The 26,021-nt window shown below is 42.1% G+C and overlaps 2 protein-coding genes and 1 pseudogene across 6 annotated transcripts in view; 1 reads left to right on the top strand and 2 right to left on the bottom strand.

Moving 5' to 3' along the window:
- RPP30 (ribonuclease P/MRP subunit p30) overlaps positions 1–1,028 on the bottom strand; it is a 28,670-nt gene extending 27,642 nt beyond the window's left edge. For both annotated transcript variants that reach the window (XM_047702375.1, XM_047702376.1), the window contains exon 1: positions 921–1,028. In XM_047702375.1, the coding sequence (XP_047558331.1) occupies positions 921–1,002 (82 nt within the window). In that variant the 5' untranslated portion in view covers positions 1,003–1,028. The remainder of the gene's footprint in view (positions 1–920) is intronic.
- Positions 1,029–10,811: 9,783 nt separating this feature from the next.
- Positions 10,812–26,021, top strand: part of HTR7 (5-hydroxytryptamine receptor 7) — an 85,221-nt gene continuing 70,011 nt past the window's right edge. Inside the window, exon 1 of one of the 4 annotated variants that reach the window (XM_047703437.1) lies at positions 10,812–11,806. In XM_047703437.1, coding sequence (XP_047559393.1) covers positions 11,262–11,806 — 545 coding nt within the window. In that variant the 5' untranslated portion in view covers positions 10,812–11,261. The remainder of the gene's footprint in view (positions 11,807–26,021) is intronic. The other 3 variants (XM_047703433.1, XM_047703436.1, XM_047703434.1) reach the window with 3 other exon arrangements.
- LOC125085315 (uncharacterized) lies at positions 23,200–23,285 on the bottom strand (annotated as a pseudogene).

Genomic DNA, 26,021 nt, shown 5'->3' with positions numbered 1-26,021 from the left:
TTAATCAGCTCAATACAGCATTTTTCTGGACATTCGGACTACCAAAAATACATCTGGATCGGGACTCCTATTTTTAAGTTATTTAAATACCAATGGGGACGACAGGATACTAGTATTAAAAGATCATGCATATTAATGCCAGAAGAATGGCTCTCTCTCTCTCTCATCTGTTTGACTTCCTTCTTTCCTTCCTCTCCCTTAAATAGTTAATGAGCATCCATTATTCGACAGGCTCCACAGAAACATCATTTTTAAACTTCTCTATCCCCACACTTTACAGTGGAAGGAAGAAGACAACACTCATGATTAACTACAATCATTAAAAAGGATCTCTCAGGGCTCTGGCTTCCCTTGGATTCAAATATGCCTAACATTCTTGCATTCTGGCCATGCTGCTCCCCTCCCACCCGCATAGTACGTCTTCCCTCCTCCCCCTACCTCCTCTTCTTCTTAATATTGTTCCCACAATGTCACCCTCACGTCCCTTCCCCCTTTTCTTTGAATTTCCACAGCTTTACCCGCCTGTGCTCAATTCCCCGAAATGCTCTGATAGTGCCGTGAGGCGGAAAGGGGTGATACCAAAAGCAGTGGCGTAGGTGACTTGTACACTCGGAAGCCCAGGCTTCTGCCATCCATCAGCTGTGGGTCTCTATGCAAGTCTCCTATCCTCTCAGAGCCTCAGTTTTTTCAACTGGCAGGCGAGAAGGAGCTGGGCCGGGTAACAACTCCTAGGTGCCTTCGAGTTTCCCGCGCCCGAGATCAGAGCAACACCGCGGCAGCATCAGCTACCAGGACATCCCAGAGATCTCAGGAGACCTGGACGAAGACAGGCCCTCGAGTCCCTCTTGAACTTGGCCCGATGGTCTAGGGAACAGCGAGACTGGGCAGGCACCGCGGCCCGCAAAGCCGGGGAGACTCACGGTGAGCGGCGTTCTCCACCAGCCCGCGAAGCGCCTTCAGGTCGGAACCCGCTCTCAGGTCCAAATCCGCGAACACCGCCATGCCGAAATCACGTGACCGTCGCGCGTCCGTCTGCGCAGCCGCAAGGCCCGCCCCCTCTGGCATGCTGGGAATTGTAGTTTACCTGCGCCGCCCGCCCCTCTCTCCACTTAAATAAGTATTCGCTTTAAGGTTCGAAGGCACTTGCCTCGCCTTCGAGTACCAGCAAAAGTTAGTGTGTTGAAATCCACGGCCTCACTTCAGTCCTTCTTTGCCGCCTTCTGAATGAGAATGCTTGGTTTCCCTCGGAGGCGTTCACATCTCCCACCATTCGTCCAGAAAATACTGTGGAAAGTGATTCTTTCGCGAACCGGACACTTTTGCCAAGAGCTGGAAGGGCTTTTGAAACAGTCGTAAGAAACCCTTTTCCCTCCGCCTTCTGAAGTCCATTCTGTTCTTTGAAACGGGCTGATCCGGAAGACGGAGAACTGAGCAGAAGACCTCACATCGAGGGTCTTTCGGTCCAGTCAGAACGGGCGGTCCCCGGCGCGCGGCTCTGTCTTGCGGTCCCCGTCTCCAGCCACGAGATGGCAGGGCTCTCTCTCGGACGAGCCGGGAGCCCCAGGACTGGGTTAGCCAGACAGGTTGGACAGGGGAGATGCAAAATTGAAATCTGTCCGTTTTCCAGCTGAGAAGTGAACAAAGTGGCACATATCCCACACATTGGATGTTTCCACATTTTTGGACTTCATTTAAATGAACTCTCGAAGATTGATAAATTATCCGACAACGTAAAATTGTGGAACTACAGTTTACATCGGGGCTTCTCAAACTGGACCGGGAGTCTCACCTCTACCCCATCCTCCGGTCCCCTCCCCCGCCTCCAGTTCTTCGGAGACCCCCTACGTGGTCCCTTGTGCGTTACCGGTGAGCGGTAGCTCTGGTCGCCTAAAACTGGTTTGACAACAACCGAATCGCCCTGTACTCCGCAAAATAAGAAGAGCCCACTGATGGGAGGCTTAAATATCCAGACAATAACAAAGTGCTGTAAACGTTTCTAAACAGTTTCAGTTTCTGTACTTAAAACAAACAGTACCTAGATAGTCTCTGGTCTGTGGCCCACACCGTAATGATTAGTCCTTCTTTACATGCTTTCTTTCCTGATTTCAGAAGGCAATTTTAAGAGGGCTCTGTTCCATGTGGTAGCATGCAATTCTCCTTTTGGTTAAATTTAATAAAGAAGAAATATTTTGCCTTTTTCCAGTACTTGATGTTTCTTAAGTAAGAACAAGAATTTTTTTTTTAAGATTTTTTATTTATTTATTTGACAGAGAGAACAAGAATTTTTTTTTACTTCTGTAAATACAACAAGGTCATGCAAAGCAAACTCTGCTTTTCATCAGGAAACCTAGGGTTAATTTTGCAAGATCGTACAGGCATCTTCACCTATGACCACAGTATCTAGAATGGTGAGAAATAGGACCAAGGCGTGGTGAAGGTGAATAAAATTACTGATTCTTTGATGTCAGCATTAGACTAAAGAGGGCTTCTTTCTTTGAAAGTCATTGTGCTTTTCTTGTGAACTGTACCATTTAGACTTCTTTTCCCATTTTCACCCCCAGGCCTAGATGAGGAGGAAACGAAAGGGGGAGAAAAAATGAATAGAGAAAAGTCACCGAACACTTTATTGAGGGCCAGCTAATTTCGGTGAGTACTTACTTGGATATCTTATTTAATTTTCAAAGCAACCGTGAGTTAAGTACTGGCTTTTTGTTTTTGTTTAGCAACATCTGCATTTTACATCTGAGAAACCTATGGCTCATGTAATAGGGATAGATCTATATATACATCCAGGCAGTTTGGCTCAGTTTTCCCTTCCTGTATTGTCTCCTGGACAAAACAAGCAGTGGAGAGAGTTGGAGGTTGGGAAAGGAGGAGGGAGAGAGAGGATGGGATGGTGATAGGGGAGAAGAACAAGGAAGAAGGGTCAGAAGTTGGCCTGCAGGGGAAGCTGAGGCAGCAAGGATCTGGAGTTTGAAGGAAACTCTGAAAATATCTGCCTGGAAAAGAATAGTACTGCATAATTACTCTGTGTACTTTGTGTCCATTATCTGATTATCCATTTTTGTATCCACTTTGTATCCATTATCTGAATAATCATCACAACCAGCCAATGAAGGAGATATTGTTATTCCTATTATATCTGAGGTCCGAGAAGATGGATGGCTCTTTACTCATTTCCTCTGACTTGGGGAATTTAGAAAGGGCGCTTTTGGTATCCAAAGCAACCCTTAAGCCCTTCTTGGTCTCCCCAAAGGCCTGTCTTTCTTGAGCTTGTCCCCAAAAGTCAGTGTGTGTTCAGCTAATCTTTGGCCTTATCCTCTTTCCACTTGGTTCTCCTTTCGTAAATGAGCACTCCCGTGGGCCCCTGTCCTCTGGCAGTTTATGGTTGAGGTGGGGGGCAAGGCAAGAAAGCAGTATTATAACACCATTTGCATAGGTGTGTCAGGTACATCTGGCAGGGTCTTCTGTCCCAGATTGAGGGGGAGTTTGGGGGATTTGGAGGAGATAAAGGATGTTTTCCTGGAGGAGGGAATGCTTGATTTAGATTTTGATGGATGGCATTGAAAAGTAACAAGATGCAGAAGTCTGGGGTTTATCCACAATGGGCACAAAGTAGATAGTGCTCAGTCAAAATTTGCAGATTTAATCAATGAGCCCAAGAGCTCTTGTTCACCTTCATACCCACATCATCACAACCGTAGCTGTTGGATCGTATTCATTTGTTTAAACACACGGCCAGAAGTTCACTGAACTGTGAGTATGGTATGCTGGCATGATACACCAGCAACCCCAAAAGCACCCCTTCTTTTATTCCCAATGATGGAGCACTTAAAGGAGCCCTTGTGCAGATTGGAATGGCACCCTTCCTCTAGGCAGACTTGTATTTGCCCCCATTTGCCACATAGCTGGTGAAGCCAAAAAATGTGTGTATCATATGAGTGATTGCCTCAGGGGATTATGGAGGCTGACAAGTCCCCAGATCTGCAGGTGGCCCTCTGGAGACTCAGGATCGCTGATGTAGCTCCCGTTCTGAAGGCCAGCAGGCTCATGCCCCAGAAAAAGCTGATATTTCAGCTTGAGTCCAGTGACAGAAAAAAACACAAAACAAAACCCAAAAAACACTGTCCCAGCTTGAAGGCAGTCAGGCGGGAGGAATCCTTCCTTACTTAAAGAAGGATCAGACCTTTTGTTCTATTCAGGCCTCCAACCAGGGATGAACCCCCCCCCCTCCCCATATTAGGGAGGTTAATTCTGCTTTACTCAGCCAACTGATTCAAATGCTAATCTCATTCAGGAAAACAAACAAACAATGTTTGATCAAATATCTGGGTACCCTCTGGACCTGTCAAGTTGATAGATAAAATTACGCATCACCATGGTGCTGCTTTGGAATTAGAGCATATTAAGTGAAAACAAAAATTGCTCAGGCAACTACAACTTCTTAACTGAAGGCAAGTTTACAAAGAATGTTTATTGAAAGCAAAAGAAAGAACAGGTCCTAAACAGAAATTAACGTTTACAAACATGGTAACTATAAATGCTATTGCTCAGGATGTTGGAAATACAGCTTGGAACTTGCAGAATAAATGACCTTTAAAAATCAAGTTATTTTGGGCATTTTCTATTGCAGTTGATAATCAAGTAGATATATAAAAGCTATTTGTGTTGTTGAAAATTTTGATATGACTAAATATCATCTGGAAAACTGCCCCCCAAAAGGCACATCATTAAGAAGTGGCTTTTTTTGTGTGTATGGAGAAGAATTTTGAAAATTTTAAAGTAGATTTGTCAGAACTGGTAACCATGACTACAGATGGGATTCCTGCAGGGGTCATTTTTAACATCAGACTTATGGAACATAAGCACAATGTGACAAGATTTTGTCAAGACACAGAGTCTTAGTCAATTTATCGTACCATTGACTAGAAACCATTTTGAGTTCTAAACTTAAACACTGTACAAGAATAATAGCCGTGGTAGTTAACCACGCAGTTCATGCTCCAAATAGCTGTAAATGGATATAGTGGTTGTTGAAAACATCTTGAATTGCAGAGAGAGATTTCCTTGCTAATGTTATCAAGGAAAATATGTCCACCTTGGCTCATCAGGGAAGACTGGGTCAGATATAGTCTTTTTGGTTGATGATATATCTCCTTTAAATATTCTGATATCCCCCATCTCCCTTTAAAAAAAAAATCACATGAACTGATTTGTTCATAGATAGCAAAATTGTGTCTTTGGGAAACTCATCTGGCTAGGGATAACCCAGGTCATTTTCTGCACAGAAACTGGTTTCCAGCTATGAAAATTATGGTCTAACCTCATATTGAGCATCAAAACTATGATCCAAAAAAGGTACTCCGATTTAAATATTTAAACTTTATGATAATACTGCTTAACTTGTCCTTTCCGATTTATGTCATTACTATGAATGAAAATTACACAAGGAAGTTTTGCTCTTTAAGGACCTATAGAATAGCCTCAATCTTGCATCTTAGCCTGGAAAACATAAAATACATATATTATACTTTACAGAAAATACCTCATGAACCATTCTTTAAAACAACGTTCCACAACAGTATTATTGCCCTCTCTTCCACCTCCCAGCCAACCCTGGGCGGGGAGCACTTGAAAATTTATGTGAGTATTTTTTTAGACTTATTGTTGTCACAATAATTGAGAGGTGAGATGGTTAATACTAGCTTTGGCAAGATGGATACTAACAATCCTGCAATGTGTGAGAAAATCTTGTAGAATGAACACTCGCTCCTTGTCCGGCATGGGTAAAGCTTGTTTATCTTTTTTTTCTTTTTTTTTTTTAATCTAGAACCTAAACAGGTTTTATATGTAAATGCACAGCAATTTTTTTTTTTTTACCATTTTTTTATATGCACAGAAGTTTCCAGGAATGTAACTATTGAGTAAACAGAGGGAGGCTTCTGCTTTGCTTTGCTTGGAATTATGAGTTGGTTAGAACTGCAAGAAAACTAGAAGAGTTGTTCCTCATTTCAAATATCATGTCATTGCAGTAATAGTGTTGCTGTTATTTGGGTTGACAATACAGCAGCCCTGCATCACTCTGCATTTGTAGCCCTCTCGTTTATGGTGATGCACACATATGCATATTACCTTTATCGACATACATATATGTATATCATCTTAAAAATAAAATCCAATACATGTTAAACAAGTAAGTATATATATTTAGCCTTTGCTTACAAATAGTACATGTAAATTAGAAGTACTGACAATTTTCAGTTAGTTAATTTAAATCTAAATTTAGGATGCCTCGGGGCTCAGTGGGTGAAGGGTCTGCCTTCAGCTCGGGTCATCATTCCAGGATCCTGGGATTGAGCCCCATGTCAGGGTCCCTGCTCAGCCAGGAGTCTGCTTCTCCCTCTGCCTCTCCCCCTGCTTGTGCTCTCTCTCTCTCTCAAATAAATAAATTCTTAAAAAAAAATAAATCTAATTTAACCTATTAGAATCTAAACATATTTATTAAAAAAGTATCCCCCATATTTATGGAACCCTGTCCTCTTTCTTCCAGCCTAACTGAAATGTTAGCTCTGTGAATTCTTTGGTTTCTCCAGTCAGGTCCAATGCCTCTTTCCTGTGGACTCAACCTTAGTTCATACCTATTTGCATATTGTACTACAACTTGTATTATTAGACTCCGTAATCATTGGCTCAATCAAAGAGTAAATGCTGCTTTTATCAGTTTTTCTTTACATTTCTTTAAATTGAAGAATTTAATTTTTCTTTTAATTAGTCCTTCAGGGTCAGAGATCGAAAGCCAACATTGCTGAGTTTGTTCCCTGACAAAAGTTCTCCATGGTAGTTTTTCTCTTTGTGGAATTTATACTGAGGAACAGATTTCCCACTAGGCGGCGCACATGTACCACTTTTATTTCAAAAACAGTCCTAGTATGAAAAAAATTGAGTAATTTAAAAATAAGCGTTCTTGGATCTATCTGTTCTTCGATTTTCTATTTATCTTTTCTTATGACAATTTTTAAAGGTTACATTTATTTTGTAAAGAGAATGGAAGTTTCCTAAATGGAAGGAAGCAAAGAAAAAAAGTACATTTTTTTGTCGTCATCCTTGGGAGCTAAGGCAAACAAAGGTAGCATAATTAAAGCATGTATATATCTAAAAGAAAACCAAGCTCACAATTCACTTTTAAGCTGAGGAATTCTTTTACACCATGAATGACACTTGGTTTTAGGCATTATTCTACACTCAGTTCATTTGACAAATGTTTATTGAACACCTAACACATGGAAGAAATAAGAAAATATCCTTGTCTTTGGGGAGTCCACAGTTTAATGGGAGGATAGTCAGGTAAATATAAAGCATATTTGGGGGCGCCTGGGTGGCTCAGGGGGTTAAGCCTCTGCCTTTGGCTCAGGTCATGATCTCAGGGTCCATGGATAGAGCCCCACATGGGGCTCTCTGCTCAGCAGGGAGCCTGCTTCTGGCAAACCCCCCCCCCCCCGCCTACTTGTGATCTCTCAATAAATAATAAATATATAAATAAATAAATAAATAAATAAGATCTAAAGCATATTGCACTGGTAGATGCTAGAATAAAGATAGGGGAAAAATGCTTCAGGAATCTAGAAAGGATGAAACTAGCTATGGTAAAAGGGGTCCCAGAGAGAGGGGCATTCCTGGTTCCAGCTTAGCTAGCAGCTCTTATCCCAACTGAGCCTCCCCAATGTCTGTTGACAGATTCCAGTCATTGTCATGAGGATGGGTGTTCTGAACTCTGTCCCTGTGCTGCCCCACAGCCCAACTGGTAGTCATAGGGTAGGGTAGTATTTGATTATTGGCATCAAGGGACACCCTGGTGAATAGTTTAGTTGAGTGAGGCAATAGGGTATTAAAGTGAGAAGCTGAAAAACTTTGGAAAAGTAAGAGTAACTCTGTAGGAAGTCAGCAGCATTAGACATTGGAAATTACTGGAACCCCAGTCAGCATGACATTAGTATGCTTAACTGACCGGTGAGTTGCCAGTGGGTCCTATAACTCAGAAAGCTTTATTTTACTTGTGTTTCTTAAAGTAAATCTAGATTGCCAGAATATGCTGGTTTTAGAGGGAATAACTCTTCTTTAAGTTTATATCCTATGGATGGGTATGTGTGTGTCTGCATAGATATGATTAAGCATATGCTTTGGATGAGCTATGAGTACCTAGAGGGAGGAAGAGCTTCTAAAAAGACGGTAAGTCCTGTTGTAGGACTCAGCAGCTCTTTTCTACTACCCCAGAGCAGTTTTGAGAGAGGGAGATTATCAGTTAGAAGCATCAGAAAGCTGTAGTCTCAAGTACCCTCACTGACAATTTTATGAGACCGTTGTTATAGGAAATGAGAGTCTAAACAAGGTTTCATACTTCTGAAAGCAGCAGAGTTATTTTTTAAATGAAAGAAATAGAAGGGATGAAAACGAACAACACGATTTGATTTAAATGCCAACACTTCTCTTATTCTCTCCAGTGTAACTGCCAAAGCGTAGGTGGTATGGATTTTAAACACTAGGAAACCAAGGACAAAACAAATGACAAATTCAGGTGAGTGTTTAGGGATTTTCTGGATATTTTTGTAAAGCTCTACCTTTAGCTTTTCATTACAAGAAAATTATGGAAATGTATACATGAGATTTTTAGCGTTTTTATGAAGAGAGGATTATTTGTTAGTCAAGGTTAGAGAAAAACAAAGAATTCCAGGTAGTTCTGTCAGGTTCTCGAAATAATGATAGATGAAATTTAAACTCAACATAAGCAAGGTACTGTTGCAGAAGCTGAGATTTTCAATAACTATGTTTATGCATTGTGACAGCTTATAAATTAAAAACCTAGCAACTCTAAGGAAATATACCCAGCCATCACCCAGGATAATGTAATAGAGGTGACGGCTCTATAAAAAGGGGAGTTTGGACCTGATGCTGTATAGAAAATGGAAGAGGAAGTTAATTTGAAAGTAGTACTTTACTGATTATCTGGCATCCTACAATGAAAAAATGAATGCTAAAAACATCAGAAGCTGCTATGAAATAAGTAGGCCTGGTAAGAGCTGGTAGGAGTATAGGTGGCAAATTATATTAACTGTAGATTCAAATAATACAACTGTTGCTTTTAAATTCTTCGTATAATTCATTAGTGTGGGCTATTGTTTGAGATCCAAGACAATGTAATGTAAATTGGCCTGATTACTTGCGGGGGGGAAAGAGGAAAGTCAAGATAAGTTAAAATGATTAAAGAGTTAAAATAAGAAAAGTCAAACGTAGCTTGTGAAATTACCACCTTAGAGAATTTTCAAGAGTCCTTGAAACAATTCTAAACTCAAAACCGGAGAATTAAACCATTTCAGTGTAGTCGTATAAGATCTTGGCTCAGTCATTAAACGTCTCTCAACCTCTGTTCCCCTGTCTTGAAAGGTAAACAAATGGTTTCTTCGATGCCTTCCAGCACCAAACTAGTTTTCTTTTGTCTGAAATTATGTTTAATACTAACATAAGTAAGATTGAAGACATTTCCTCATCCATTTTCTTAACTACTAAATGATATTGCTTTGTGGCCTATGTAACTTTCACTCTTCCTCTGACTCAATGTATTGATCTGCTTATCTCAGTGAGAGAGACCCTGAAATGGTCATAGTGACCATTAGCCCACCATGTGGGTTTTGGTTTGTTTTTTTTTTTTATACTTAAAAATATTCTGTTTTTAAGTGTAGAGAGAAGAATATGGACATACTAATCAGATAAACCTCGGTTTGAAACCTAACTGTGCCTTTCCAGCTGAATGCAGTAGCAACTGTGTTTCCTTATCTGGAAAAATAGGGCTAATACCCACCTTGAAGAATGAGAGTATTATTCAGCTCTCAGATCAATACATTTTGAGGTTTGTGTTCCCTTTCTTCCTATTTATAATCTGCTAGGGCCATCTAGAAAAGAAAACAGATTTGATTATTTTTAGAGTCTTTAAAGAAATCACTGCTGGTTTACAATAAAACCTTTATACAAAATGGAGTGAAGTAAGTGTCAAATAGTAAAAATCAGCCACTCTGACAGGGTTTGAATATCAAGGGGGTTTTAGGCAATAGGCACTAAGTCAACATACACCTCCAGGGTTCTTCTGCAGAACATTATAACCGGTCATTTCTTTGCTTATGGGCAAGATTTCCAGAATACCATGGGAAAATTAACCCTTATTTCAGTATATTAGGCTTCGAAGTCGGAATAGAAAAGCTCCCCGGATCTATTTGCAGAGCCCGAAAGGCCTGTTTCTAGACGCTGGAGGGTTAGTCACAATGGGTTTAAGCCCCGTGGTGGTCTCTTCCCCAGAGCCCCCAGCTCCTCCTGGGTGCCAAGACCTGAAGGCATCCCACCCTCTCCCTGATTTCTTCTGAGCTCCCACCCCCACCCCACTCGGCTGTTTCTCCTTTTCCATCTTCGCTTTCTCCCAGAAGTGGTCAAAATGGGAAACGGAAGTATCTATTTGTTGCTTGGTGTGTTGCTCCAAAAGGTTTTTTAATTAAGAAAAAAAAAAAAATCCTCTTCAGGTTCTTCATTTTGCAGTGAGTCCGAGCGTCCGCCGGTCCCCTTGTCCTCCCCCATCCAAGTGTCGTTCATTCTGTGAGGAGGCTCGAGTCTGTCGGAGGGGGTCTGCGCCTCCAGCCGCACAGAGGGATCTGGGAGCAAACCGGCTCGGGATCCCGAGAGGCGCGGGGAGCACCGCCCCCCACCCGGCGGGGAGGTGCGGGAGAGGCGGCGGCCCGGCCCAGCCGGGGAAGCCCGTCCCGGGAGCCGGAGGGGCGCGGGCAGCGGCGGCGGCGGCGGGGACGCGGCGCGGCTGCCGCAGGGGAGCGGCGGCGGCGGGCGCGAGGGGCGGGGCGCACTCCGCAACTTCTGCCGCTGCCTCCCGGGCGCGCTCGGCCGAGGCGCGCGGCGGCTGCGGGCTGCGGGGCGGCCAGCCGAGCGGCGCCCGCGGGCCGGTGAGCCGCGCGTAGCCGGCGTCCGTCTGTGCTGGGGGCGCCTCCCGCGGGGAGTCTCGCAGCGGCCGAGCTCCCGCGTGGTCCGCAGCGACTGGGGCCCCGGGACGTGCGGGGCCGCGGGGCCGAGCCGAGGCGCCCCCCAGCGGCCGGCGCGGGCCCCATGGCTGGGCCGGGCGGAGCGGAACCGGCGAGGTGAGGCCCCCGGGCCGGAGGCCGGAGCGCGTGGCGGGGGCGCCGGCTCCATGGGCAGCAGCGCACAGCGGCACGATGATGGACGTTAACAGCAGCGGCCGCCCGGACCTCTACGGGCACCTCCGCTCTTTGCTCCTGCCGGAGGTGGGGCGCGGGCTGCCGGACCTGAGCCCCGACGGCGCCGGCCCGGTCTCGGGCTCCTGGGCGCCGCACCTGCTGCGCGGGGTCCCAGAGGTGACGGCCAGCCCGGTGCCCACCTGGGACGTGCCGCCGGACAATGCCTCCGGATGCGGGGAGCAGATCAACTATGGCAGAGCCGAGAAAGTTGTGATCGGCTCCATCCTGACGCTCATCACGCTGCTGACGATCGCAGGCAACTGCCTAGTGGTGATCTCGGTGTGCTTCGTCAAGAAGCTCCGCCAGCCCTCCAACTACCTGATCGTGTCCCTGGCGCTGGCCGACCTCTCGGTGGCCGTGGCGGTCATGCCCTTCGTCAGCGTCACCGACCTCATCGGGGGCAAGTGGATCTTTGGCCACTTCTTCTGCAACGTCTTCATCGCCATGGACGTCATGTGCTGCACGGCCTCGATCATGACCCTATGCGTGATCAGCATCGACAGGTAAGGGCCGGGCCGCCCCGTCCCGGGTCCGGCTGGGGATGTGCTGACCGCTCCACCGCTAGCGCTCGCCTTTCTTGGGAGGATAAGCCAGACTCCTAGGCAGGATGAAGGGCTGCGCCGAAAACATCAGCCCCCACACATCAACCCTACACCAACCGAGCAACTTCAGTTAGAGCGGAGCCTATATGCGCCTTGAAAAGAAGAGCCCGAAATGTTTTAGTGAGGGTTTTAAGACCAAAGTTTAAGTATTTTAAACATTAGCAGTTCCAGCAGGGGGTCCCTGGGCTTGGTTTTTAGAAGGAAAGGGTCTGATCCTTTCTGAGCTTGACAGACCCTTGCTGTGAGTCTGAAAGTGTCATTTCTTACTTTAAGAAATCAGTCGTTGAAAAGGCTCCTTGCTTCCAGATTGTGGGAGCTCCTCCCCAGGCCAGTGAGGGGACTGAGGAGGGTTCCAGAATTGGGGTTTACATATCTAAACGTTGCACCCCTATCATTGCTGTTTCCAAATCTCATTCTCGTGGAAGTCTGATTTTAGCGTTCAGCAAAGCTGTCTGTATCCTGCAGCCCTGCTGACTGGAGCCTTACTCCCTGTCTGAATGGTTGGTTCTAGTCTTTCATCACATCCCTTGAGAATCTTCTCTTACGAACTCCCCAGTGGAGTAATTGCAACAGAGGCTGACCATCTGTCAGAGATATTGAGGGGAAAATTTCGGTAAAATTCTTGGGTGACAGATAGGGCTAGGAGACCCTGAGGTTTCTTCAGACTCTAGGATTACAGGATGCTGCAATGGAGCTAGTCTTTGGTCCCCGAAACACAGTGCAACTGACAACTTGAAGGATGGTCCCAATGTCCTTTGGCCACCTAATAACTCTGTTTCTCTTGAAAGTGAAATATTAAACCTTAGTGTTCACCCACGTAATTCTGCTGGTGTTTTAAAACCCGCACAGGACTGGTATCCTGTTGTGTTTAATGATACAGAGAAATGATTGCTTATTTTCTTTGTGGACCTATGGAATCTTTAAGTGTATAAACCTTTCAGCATAGAAGAAATAATTGATGCCTCCACACTTAAAATGACAGTGCCTCAAAGGATGGTGTAGCAGGAAGCTGAAATTTTCTTCCTTTTCCTCCCTGTAAACACTGCTATTTGTGGTTTGTTGATGTTTAACATGTTGTCCTATTTTACTGCTTGACCAGGGTTTATAATTACTGAATAAAGGGAATGATAGGAAAGGGGATATTTTCAAGGAAAAAATATATTGTAGCTGCATTTAAATATCTAGGTTATTTTTAAAGAATTGATCCTGCCATTTCATATATCATGTCAGGTTGGAGCTTCTGAGAGCAAACAAGGAATTATTTTTAAGAGTAGTGCACGGATGGCATATACGAGAATATTAGCTCCAAACTTGACAGCTGAAGTTCTGAATTACTGTAGTGAAGAATGACAAAAACATATGCACTCACAGTCTGGCTGTGGCAACAGGAAATATGAGCGTGCACTCAATATACATAGTGAGTATATAAATGAATTATAAGCATAAAAATTGAACTGCTAAGCCAACCAAATCGGCGCTTTTTGCATGAATGGAGTCCTTTTAAATGGAACTTGGTGTACTACAACACATGCCAATCTATGGTACAAGAAATGCATTTATAATTTTTCTTCCTTTCGTAATTGATTAGTGATATGTAAACAGCACAGTATACTGACTCATCTCCTAACACAGGCGGTGCTTCTGTCCTGCTGGGCGCATTCAGGTTTGGCTTGGGACCACCCTGAGATTCCTGTATATGAGCTAAAGGCTTGTCACTCAGGGTACACATGTGACTTACCAACAAGCAGCAGGAATGTTTCCATGACAGAGGTTAATTCTTCTTGGCAAAAGCTTCCGGTTTCTTAATCCAGTATATCCTTACGATTGTCACAAATTGTGGTAATATAAGGATATAGACTCTATCTCTTTATTTCCTATGAGAATTGCTCCATTGGTGAATTCTGCTTCAAAATTATTTTGGAGGATGAACATAGGTTCATTTTTTCTGATAAAATGAAGAGCTGATAACACTGGAAGATGCAGATTGCTTTTCTTCCAAGAACACACAAAAATAAAAATAAGAAAAAGGAAAATGCTTTCGATATCTAAGGTGAATTATTTCTGAAGAGACTGTTTTTTTCAGTTCCATTGTAGACTATGACCAATGACATACAGATGTACTAAGAAAATATGAAACATTTTAATCTTCACTTATTCATCCCCTCTTGAGTACAAGGTTAGATTACAGTGTGCTTTGTGAAGTATAATCAAGGATGAATAATAGTATTCCTGCTTTTGAGTATTGTGGGAGCTTCATTATCTTTCCACTACCAAACAATCTTTCTTACATCTTTTCTTTACATCTTTCTTACATCTGTTCCCTTTTTAGTTCTGCCCAGTTAAAGGGCGAAAAGACGTTGTGTCCTGGGAAAGACCAAACCACCCACGCTTCACATCCCATCCCCTCTTATCTCAAGGATTTTGCTCCTTCCTTGATCCTACTTCTCTTCTTTGTCTTCAGTGTTTCCTCTCAACTGGGTCAAGCTTGATCTTTTATTTTCCTTTGGCCTTACTTCTCCAGTTACTGCTCCACTTCCCAGTTAAGCCACTCAAAGAACTGTGCCCACAAGCTGTCTTTATGTCCTTCCTCCTTGGGTAGATGAGTTTGGCACTATCAGGTCTACTGGAGTATTTGAACTGGCCTTGTTGGTTTCTTTTCTGTCAAGTCCATTGCCAATGAAGTAGCTAGAATGGTCTCTTAAAAATTTTTGTTTTAAGTGAGATAACATTTATCTATAGCAAAATGCAAAGATATTAAATGCATAGCTTGATGTGTTTGACAAATGTCTATACCCAATATTCCAATATTCCTATCAGGATATAGCATATTTTTATAATTTTAGAAAGTTGCCTTGTGCCCCTTTCAGAATGATCTTTTAAAAATAGAAATCGGGGCACCTGGGTGGCTCAATCAGTTCAGCGTCTGACTCTTGATTTTGGCTTGGTCATGATCTCAGGGTCCTGAGATCTTTGAACCCCAGGTGGGGCTCTGTGCTCAGCAGGGAGTCTGCTTGAGATTCTTTCCCTCTGTCCCTTTCCCCACTTGCTCTCTCCCTCTCTTTCTAAATAAATAATCTTAAAAAAAAAATAAAAATAGAGATCAAGTTATATTTTATATGTAGTTTAAAACATATAAAAGAACTCTATACATTGTTTAGATGAGTCCAAGGAGTAAAGGGGAAAAGAGTGCAGAGGAATGATGAACACCTCACTCATGGGAGTGGTTATGTCTGGGGGGGGGCGGTTATAATGAGGGAGTAACACACATACCAACTATACCAGTAATGTTTTGTTTCTAATTTTGATGGTTGATACAGTCTTGTTATTCTCTGTATAGCTTTCTGTTAGTCTGAAATATATTTTTAATGTCTTTTGGAAATACATATAGAAAACAAACAATCCTAAGTATAGAGTTTGATAAATTTCCATAAAGCAAACACTTTGATGTAATCTGCCACTAGATCAAGAAACTGAATATTACCAACCTCCCAGAGGTCCCCTTCTGCCCCTTTCTAGTTTCTGATACTCCCAAGGATAACTTATCCTGACTTTTTGCATCATGAATTAGTTTCACTTGGTTAGAACCTCATATAAATGTAACAGTATAGTATGTAATCTTAATTCTGGCCTCTTTTTGCTCAATATAATATCTCTGTGATTGACCCATAGTTTATAGTCTGTTGGTATTTTATTTTGTTTTATTTTATTTATTTATTTTTTGGGTAATACTCCATTTAATTTGTTTATCAGTTCATCTGTAGATGGACATTTGAATTGTTTCCAGTTTCTGAATACCACTAATAGTGCTGCTATAAGCATTTATTTGTATACTATTCATTTTGGGGACATGTTTTCATTTGTTTTGGGTGAGTACAATACTGTATAGTAAGGTTCCTTATTGTATTTTAATTCTGTTTACCCCCGTACATCCTTTGTGTTACTGTTGTCATGCATTTTAATCTACATATTTAGAAAATCTAGAGGTGCCAGGGTGGCTCAGTGGGTTAAAGCCTCTGCCTTTGGCTCAGGTCATGATCCCAGGGTCCTGGGATCAAGCCCCGCATGCATTGGGCTCTCTGCTCAGCAGGGAACCTGCTCCCCCTTCTCTCTGCCTGCCTTTCTGCCTACTTGTGATCTCTGTCAAATAAATAAATGAAATCTTAAAAAAAAAAAGAAAATCTATCAGATATTATTTTTGTTATTTTAGACAGTCAGTATTCATTCTTATTTCCCCACATGTTTACCTTTTCATTGCTCTTTATTTTTTTTCCTACATTACCATGTTTTCATCTGGGATTATTTTCTTCTGCCCAGTTAAACTTTCATTAACATTTTTTTTTTAAAGTGAGGATTTGTTAGTAACAATTACTGTCAATTTGTGTTAATCTGAAACTGTCTTAATTTTGCCATCATTTTTGAATGATATTTTCTCTGAGTATGTAATTCTATGTTTGAGGGATTTTCAGCACTCTAAAACATTCTTCCATTGTCTTCATGTTTCTGTCATTTCTGAAGAAAAATCAGCCATTCACCAACATTATTATTATGCTGTTGAAGATAATGTGTGTTTTTTTCTTCTGGTTGCTTTTAGGATTTTCTCTTTGTCTTTGGTTTTTATCAGTTTTTCTAAGATGTCCCCAGGTGTGGTGTTATTGATTATTTTTTACTGTTTATTTGCTGTCAACCCTGCTGGGATTCTTAATTTTTTTACTTGTGCATTGATGTCTCTGATCAGTTTGCTGTTATCTCTTTAAATAATTTTACTGTCCCATTCTTTCTCTCTTCTGTGTCTTAAATTTATATAATTTAGAACTTTTACTCTGTCACACATGTCTCTTACACTCTTTATTTTCCATTTTATGCTGTGATTCAGTTTTGAAAAATTTTTGACCTGCCTTCCAATTTATTAGTCCTCTCTTCTGCTATGTCTAATCTGTTGTTCAGCCTTATCTATTGATTATTAATTTCACACTCCTAGAAGTTCCAATTGATCCTTTTTTTCTGATTTGTTCCTTTTCATTGATTTGAATTCTCTGACTTATACATGTAATTTCTCCTTCTTGTTATTATATTCTTGAGTATATATAGGCTCTTTTTATACTAATTTCAATATCTGAATCACTAGTGGTTTCTTTGTGTGTGATCTGTTTGTTTTCCTCTGGGTTTTGGGTCTACGTCTTGGCATGTCTAGTACATTTGACTATATGCTCAATATTTTGTATGCAAAATTATAGATGTTGTAGATGATGTTATTTTTCTCAAGAGAAAATAGCTTCTAGGCAGGCATATTGGTGGACTTATTATTGTAATCCATTTAGGTGTTGTGCTAACTATAGGTGATGTTTTAATTTTGATAGGGCTCTGTCTGCTGCTGGCCAATGCCTCCTCCCAGGGTGTAGCTTTTTGTGGGATTTCAGCTAAGAGCATGAGCTATTCTCAATGTCTTCTCCTGCTAGCTTGTTCAGTACTGTAACTGTTCTCTTTTCAGCACTGTAAGATTGCTAAAACTCCTACTGAAAGCCTTTTGGGAGCTTTCTCCTGGGCCTCTCAGTCCTCTGCCCTGCACAACTTCCGAACTCAACCAACATCTTAAGGGGAGTACCAGCCAAGCGTTGGGGTTAGTTTTCTGCTCCTTCCTTCTTACTGGGATCTTGGCCTCTTAGGTCTTTAATTTCCGTTTTTCTATCTTCAAAAGACTGCCAGAATTTCTTCTGGTATTGTTGCTTCTTCATAAGTAGTTCTGCGGAGGCTCTTTGCCTGGATCCTCTGCCCCTTCCCCTCACCTAGTTATGGCCAATGTCCCAAGGGAAAGAGTGGCAGCAGAATTTTGGCTTACCTCTCTGTGGTTCTCTCTTCTCCAGGATTATTTTGTTCTCTCAGCTCCCGGTTGTCTCAGAAACTCTAATGGCTCCAAGCAGGTGTGTGTGTGTGTGTGCGCGCGCGTGTGCGCATGCTCGCGCCTCTCTGTGCTTTGTCCAGCTTTTTTCATTGTTTCAGCAGAAGCATTGGTCTGAAGCATCATGCATCCTCATCATAGCTACAAGTGGATGTGCGCCTGAAATATTTTAAATATATACAAATACAGAAGTATAATTATGTAAATTGCTCTTCTGAAAACCTTTCATTGGCTTTTCATTTCACTTGGAATAAAATTGAAAGTGTTTAGCACATCTGTAAGGTCCCTGATTTGTCCTTGCTTCACTTCTCAATAACATTTTATACCACATTCCCTCTTGCTTTCCAAAGTATATAGTCCCAATGACCTTCGCAGTTTCTCCATCATGCCAGATTCTTTCTGAAATCAGGCCCATTTCATGCAAACCCATCAACTAACATATTTGCAAAACTATGATTTCATGTCTAGAGTTCTATCCCCTAATATATCTATTCTTTAATATATATTTTTTGATCCCAAGTTGGAAAGCCTGAAAGTGTGTAATGCTCTAGAACGGAAACAATTAAAATATCTGAAAAATACCAAGTATTAACAAGAATGTAGAGCAAAGGGTACTTTCATACTTTACCAATAGGGTTGTGAATTGGTGAATCTCTCTGAAAATAGTTTGGCATTATTGTGTACTGTTGAAGATAATTCAACCTATGATTTTGTTATCTTACCATTAGGTATGTATCAGAGAGACTCTTGTCACCAAAAGTCTTGTATAAGAATATTTATAATATGGGGACACCTGGGTGGCTCAGTCAGTTAAACCTCTGCCTTCCACTCAGGTCATGATCCCAGGGTCCTAGGATCGAGCCCCACATCAGGACTCCCTGCTTAGCTGGGAGTCTGCTTCTCCTTCTCCCTCTGCCTGCCGCTCCCCCTGCTTGTGCTCTCTCTCTCTGACAAATACATAAAATAAAATCTTTTTTTTAAAGAAAGAATATTTATAATATCCACAGACTTGGAATCCTAAAACTTGAAATAATACACAGTGCATCAGTAGTAGAATGAATACATAATTGTGGTATATTTGGATAATAGAGTACTATTCAATAGTGGTTATCTAATTTGAACATGTATCAGGATTATCTGGAGAGCATATTAAAACACAGATTGCTGGGTCCCACCCCAAGTTTCTGATTCAGTAAGTCTGGGGTGGAGCCAAATAATTTGCATTTCAGATTCCCAGATGATTCTGATGCTCATGGTTTGGGGACCTTACCTAGAGAACTACTGCTATACAACAATAAAAATGAAGAAACTGTGGTCAAAATGAATCTCAGAGTAATTTAAACAATTTTTTGTTCCAAAAATTTTGAAACATATCTAAAAGTCAGGAGTATAGTATGAAGGCAATGTATCCATTGCCTAGGTTCAACAGTGATCAGCTTATGGCCCATTTATTCAACATTGTGACTCCTCCATCTTCACAGTATTTTAAATCAAATTTCAGACGTCATGTCATTTCACATAAATACTTTGGGGTCACAAACGTAATGCTAGGCAGAAGAAGCAGAATCCCAAAGAACACATACAGTGTGATTCCACTCATATAAGTCTGAAACAAACAAACTTGTTTAGAGACCTAGGTAAGTGGAAATTTTAGAAAGAAAAGGGATGAGATATAGATCATGAGAACAAGGAGAGTGATTACCTCTGGGCTTGCTTCTAAAGTGCTGTCATGTTTTATCTCTTGACTGTAGTGATAATTACAAGAATGTTCCCTTTTTAAATTACTGCCAAAGCATCCATGTATATTCTAGGTACTTTCCTGCTTCTGCATTTTGTTTTATCATCAAAAGGACGGAAGTCTTTATCTGATGACATCCTGTGAGGATTCACATCAGATGGATGGTCAGTCTGACCAGGTACACTTACTGTTTCAGTGCCGTCTGCCACCATTCATTTTTAGCTTCATGCATGAGGGCAGGGGTCATCTTGGGGTTGTTAACAGTTACAGGAACTCATCTGAGTTATTTGCAAGAGCTGTGCTCCTTAGCTCTGACTGGCGTCTGGCTGAAGTCTTGCCTCCCCACAGCCAGGTGCTGTGACTCATTCGCTTCGATGATCTGAGCTGTGCTCTTGGCTTTCATTCCACTGTGATCAGCAGTGCAGGGAGCCTTCTGGCTTCTCTGGATCACCTTTCTCTTTGAAGAAGTCATCCTCGCTCATCTCTAAATTAATTTGCAGCTGGTAGGTATACTTTAAGGGTTGCTAGAATCCTCTTCTAGCTTTGCTATGGGAAGGCAAGAGGGAGGAGAATAAAGAGATCTTTTGCACTTTTGTGAGTGACGCTTTCCACAAACTACTTTTGTTCCTTCTTAGGAGTTAGCCAGCAGTGTAGAAATGCTGGCAGCTAATCGGTGTTCAGCGCTTTATTGTTCGCAGACCACTTTCCACCCACAGAAATCTCCTTTGATCCTTCTGACAACATTGTGGGGTGGGCATTATTATCTCACTCTGTGTGGGAGGAACTGGAGGGAGAAAGTGACTTGTCCAAAGACACAGTTTGTATGAGTGAAACCTGGGTTCAAAGCTGGTTCAAGTGTCATGTATTAATGTGTATGTATTTAAAGAAAATAGGAGTTTGGGTATGACCATGATGGAGTTAAATCCTGATCGAGGTCTCAGATGAAATGTTGAATTAGGCTGGTGATGGAAAGGCAGGAGAGTTTCCAGGCAAGGGGAACAGAGATGCCAAGAGTCTGGAGGCAGTGAATCAGTCTGTGAGCAAATGTACAGAGAGGGAGCCAGAAGGCATCCCAGGTAAGGGAATAGCACAGGAAAACCCCAAGTCTGTCAGACTTTTCCCCTTGTGGCAGATGCTGTGGGTTGCCTTTCTTAATGCCCGTCATGGAGCCCAGCTCTAGAGAGATCCTGATTTAATTGACCTTGGTGCGCCTGGGCATCAGTTTGTTTGAAAATACCCTCCAGGTGATTTTAATGTGTAACAAGATGGAGTTAGGATGTTCTTTTAAAAGTGCAAATGTGATTTTATTCATAGTTCCTAAACTTATCTGCACAGTAGAATCACCTAGGAATCTTAAAAAAATTCCACAGCCCACACCCAGGCCATACACAAGGCCAACTAATGCACAGCCTTTGGGGCTAGGACTCATGCATCGGAACTTTGGAAGCTCCTGCGTTAGTCCAATGTGCTAGATTATTCTGTTCTCCTGCTTCTTGAATGGGTTAATGAGTTCCCCATTTCTTGGGATGAGATCCTAAATGTTCATTGTGACCTAAAAGATTATATAATCTGACTTCTGCCTACCTCACTAGATTGGGGGTTGGCAAACCTTTTTCTGTAAAGAGCTAGGTATGTATTTTAGTGTATACTTTAGGCTTGTGTGCCATGTGGTCTCTGTTGTGACTACTTTGCCACTGTAGCTTGAAAGCAGCCATAGGCATTACGTGGATATATGGGAGTGGCTGTGTTCTGTAAAACTTCATTTATGAATACTGCAGTTTGAATTTCATGTCATTTTTACATCTCATTAAATATTCTTTTTATTTGTTAAACTATTTTAAAACATAAAAAACATTCTTAGCTGGGGGGTACTAGACAAAAATCAGCAGACCAGATTTGACCCTGCTGGAGTTTGCCAACTTTTGCCTAAGTTTCAATTTGATTCGATTCGATTCGATTCAGTTCAGTTCAATTCAATTCAGTCCTCTGTTGGTCTGTTGGTCAGTCTGTCTATCTATCTATCTCCCCATCTCCTCCAAGCCCTCAGTATTCTGGAAACCTTATTCTTTTTTTTTTAGTTCCTTGACATTTTGATGTTCTGGGCTTTCACAAGTCTTTTTATTGCCCCCTCCCCCTTTCAACCTCTTTGTTTGGCTAATTCTTATCACTCTCTAGACAGGTCCTTGATTAGATGTTACTGTCTTATGCAAGCAATCCTAGAATCTCCAGACCACCTTAAAGAGTCTTAAAACTCACTGCTTTTTTTCTTAGTAACACTCACTGCAATGTGTAATTGACAGTTTGTGACATTAATTGTAATGAATACATGATTTGTTGGTATCATCCATACCATTCTGCATAGCAGGACCTGTACATTCTGCATGGAATCTTCCATATATTCTTCATGGCAGGAGTCTGTCTTGTCAGAAACTATATCCCTATCCCCAGCATAGTACTTGGCACATAGTAGGTGTTTAGCTAATCATTGTAGGTTGATTTGAGGAAGGACGGTGGGTACCTCAGATTCCCAAAGGTCTAGCCTTGACTTCTTATTTTCCAGCTTTCTGTGCAACATTCTTTCTGGAGACAACATAGAAGTATCCTTGGGAAACGAAATTAGCATTTGGGGATTGATGGAACAGAAACAGCATGGAGGCAGTGGGATAGCCCCAAGAGATTGTCCCATCTATCCATAGGCATAGTAGGCTGCTGAGTCACTTTCTGCTCTCCATGCATAGGCAGAACACTGACTTTAAAGGCCCAGGGATATTGAAAGCTTAGTAGTTTAAAGACAGGGATTAGATCTTTCTTATCATCACTGTTGTGCCATGGAACAGGGGGAAAATGCAGGCAAAACTGAATGAAAATCCCAGAGCCTTTTTCTTTCGGTGAAGAAACATATTTTTGACCAAGCTCACACATCCCAGAAGGAGAGCCACAGGTGTCAGGCATGAAAGTGAGAGCCAAGTAGGGGAGCACAGTAAATGGCATTTGCAATGTCATTTGTTGAGTGCATATTTTGTGCCAGGCCCACTGCCAAGGGCTTTATGTAATTCATCTCACTTTATCTCCACAACCGTTTTTTGGGCACTCTCATCATGGCCACCTGTGTGGTGAGCAAAGGGAGCCTGTTAAGAGCTTAAATAACTTGCCCAAGGGTGTCTAGGAAGAAAGTAGTGGAGTCACATTTGGCTAGGGAAATGTCTGACTTCAGGTGTTTTGAGATCCATAGGGGTTTTGACTTGGTGAACATAATTTGTGAACCACATTCCACATTAGATGTTTTCTTCTGCCTTTCAGATAGGACAGAGATGATGTGACTATGATAGTAATTATGTTAGCAGAAATCCATAGTCTCTTACCTAATATCCTAGGAGCCAGATGTGTTTTGGCAGCCTCTCCTCCATTGTTGGTCCAGGGCACCTCCACTCTTGTCCATCTGTTAGCTTTTGGGTTAGGGTTAGGGTAAGTCATTATGGAATAGTACGATCCACTTCTCCACCGGTTTAAGGACTCTTGAGCACCAGACCCTAGCAGAGAGGCCATGTGTGTGTGTGTGTGTGTGTGTGTGTGTGTGTGTGTGTGTGTAGAAAGAGAGAATGAAGAGGGAGAGGAAGAGAGGCAGTGAGGAGAGAGAGGATGAGTGAGCAAGTTAGAGGAGACAATGGAGCTGAGATTTCTTTAATTAGCAATAATCGCGCCTCGGATAAACCTCATTGGCTACGATACTGCCACTGCGCAAAGCTGAGATTTCTTTAATAGACAAACCCTTGTTTCTTGTCTCCTAGATATTAAAGTACTGTGATGATACAAAGGTGGACAAAGACACACCCGCGTCTTCAAGAAGTTATCTGGTTGAGCATCCATTAAGCTGATTTATTCACATATCAGAAAATTTGGACCTTTAAAAAACTAGCTTATCCATATTGCTCTGCAATCAATCCCTGTGTGCTATGACCTTTCTGGAAGAGATTATGAGTCATTTAGCTTCTGGTTGCAAACAATTGGCTTGTTTGAGTGCTTCCATCAATAAAAACTCATGTACTCTGTGGTCTATTTTTTGTTTTTTGTTTTTTTATTTTTATTTTTATTTTTATTTTTTTTTAAGATTTTATTTATTTATTTGACAGAGATCACAAGCAGGGAGACAGGCATGCAGAGAGAGAGAGAGAGAGGAGGAAGCAGGCTCTCTGCTGAGCAGAGAGCCCGATTTGGGGCTCGATCCCAGGACCCCAGGCTCACGACCTGAGCCGAAGGCAGAGGCTTTAACCCACTGAGCCACCCAGGCGCCCCTGTGGTCTGTTTTTGAACAGCCTTTCTGTGCCCGAATTTTTGCTAAGGACTGCTGCACAGTGATGGCTTGTAGGTCCGACCCATGTGCTCAGTCTTCCGGCATTGTAGTGAGACGCCGGACACCAGCATCTGTGGACGGAGCAGCTGTGGGCCTTGGGGGGAGCCCTCATGGTACATCTATATGGGGAGCTTTGGTTTTGCTCATTTACCCAGTTTGCATTCTTACTGTCATCATGGGCTCTGTTCTGATTCAAATTCCCGAGCATTTGGTATTTCTGGGCCTTCTGATAGAATTTTCTACTCTCAAAGAATGGCAGCTGGATGGCTTTCTTCTTTCTAAATGGTTCATTCATCCCAAACATCTGCCAGAACTATCCACTTACAGGCACCTATCAGTCGTAATGCTTCAACCTGGGAGACTTCAGTGGCGTGCTCCGGTCCAGCTATAATCAATCTGGTCCAGCTGCCTGAATATTTCAGAATTGTATTTTGGGAAATATATATTCTGTGTGTTTGGTGTGAAAAAGTCTCTGAGAGTCTCAATAAAAGTCTTTGACCATTCTTCCGTTTTGACAAATGGATTGCCTTGTGGTTCCATACCTGATAGTTTTGGGGCTGCTGCAGGTCCTGCCCCTCTTGCTTCCTTCCTGGATCACAAAAGTGATAGACCTTTATTATCAACTTCTTCACGTATCAAAATGATCTTTTCTTATTATGGGAGTCATAGGGATTCATCTTTCATTTCTTCAGCCTTTACTGGTTACTCGATTTTCACTAGTTACTCCTCAGTATCCTAAACAACGCAAAAATAAGCTCTTCACTTTCTTGAATCTTACATTCTAGTGAGAATAAATGGGCTGGAAACAGATATACTTTTGTACATTCATTGGTAATATGTACCATATGGAGAATTAAAACAGACCAATGAATTAATTAAAGTGGATAATCATGGAAGCCCTTTCTGAGGTGGTGACATATACCCTGAGATATAAATAACATGGCAGAGCCAGGAGACCAACCCAAAGGCTTCTGTAGTCATCAAGATAAGAAATAATGGAATAGTGAAGATGGAGAGAAGTGAAGGGATCAAGATATGCCTTGGAGGTGCATCAGCAGCACTGAGGGTTGGATGTGGGGAGTGAGGGACAGAGAAGAATAGAGGAGGACATACTTTTGGCTCAAGCCACCCAGCAGATGGTGATGCTGTTTACTGAACGAGAAAGTAGTAGGACTGGTAGTAAAAATCATGAGTTTCTATTTTGAATGTTGAGTTTGGTGTCCGTGGACATTTGGATTTAAGTGTTTGGAGTTCCCGAGAGAAGTCAGGACTAGAGATACACAGTTGGGTGCCAGTATAAATGATATTTAAAGCCATAGGGTGGGAAAGAATAAATAGGAAAAGGGGCCTGGATACCAATCCTTAAGGAGATAAAATATTTAGAGGTTAAGTGGAGAGAACAAGCTAGCAAAGTTCAAAAAGGGACGGTCAGTGAAACATGAGGAACACCTAGAGAATGTGCTATCAAGGAAATCAAGGGAAATGCATTTTGACAAAGACAGACTATCAACTCTGTGAAATGATATTGTAGGAGAAGTCTAGAAAAGCAACCAATCAACTTGGTGACCTTGAGCTCTAGTCATCTTGAGAAGAGCAGCTTCAGTGGAGCAGTGGATCAGAAGCCCAGATGGAGGGAGATGAGAGAGACAAGAGGAAAGAAGTGGAGATGGTGACTAGAAACAGCTCTTTCAAGAAGTTTTGCTGATAACTACTTAGCTGGGAGTCAGGAATGTGTGCTTCCAGCCCCTGTGGCATGGTACCCTGATGATAGTTACTTAGGTACATGTCTTAAATTCCATTACAATAGATAAGAAATTTGACTTCATTTTTCACTTCTACTTCCTAGCGCTTACAGAGTTCCTGGCACACAGTAGGTGCTTAATCATATTGATTGAATTAATGGATGGTTGAATTCATGAATATCCTACATGGCTAAAGACCATGTCTGATTCATCCTCTGCAGGCTCAGTACACCAGGTGGGATGCAGAAATACCCCTGAATGAATAAACATTATCTGATAAAATTGGGTGTCAAATAGAGGAGCCTGGGTTAGGAAACGGCAGAGATGGGAGAGGACACAAATTCTGTCTCTGTGACTCCTGTGACTTGACATAAGTCATCATGCTTTAC

This window comes from Lutra lutra, chromosome 14 (genome assembly GCF_902655055.1).
Source record: "Lutra lutra chromosome 14, mLutLut1.2, whole genome shotgun sequence".
Lineage (NCBI taxonomy): Eukaryota > Metazoa > Chordata > Mammalia > Carnivora > Mustelidae > Lutra > Lutra lutra.
Note: the sequence above shows the minus strand (reverse complement) of the source record. Positions and strands in the feature narration are given on the sequence as shown.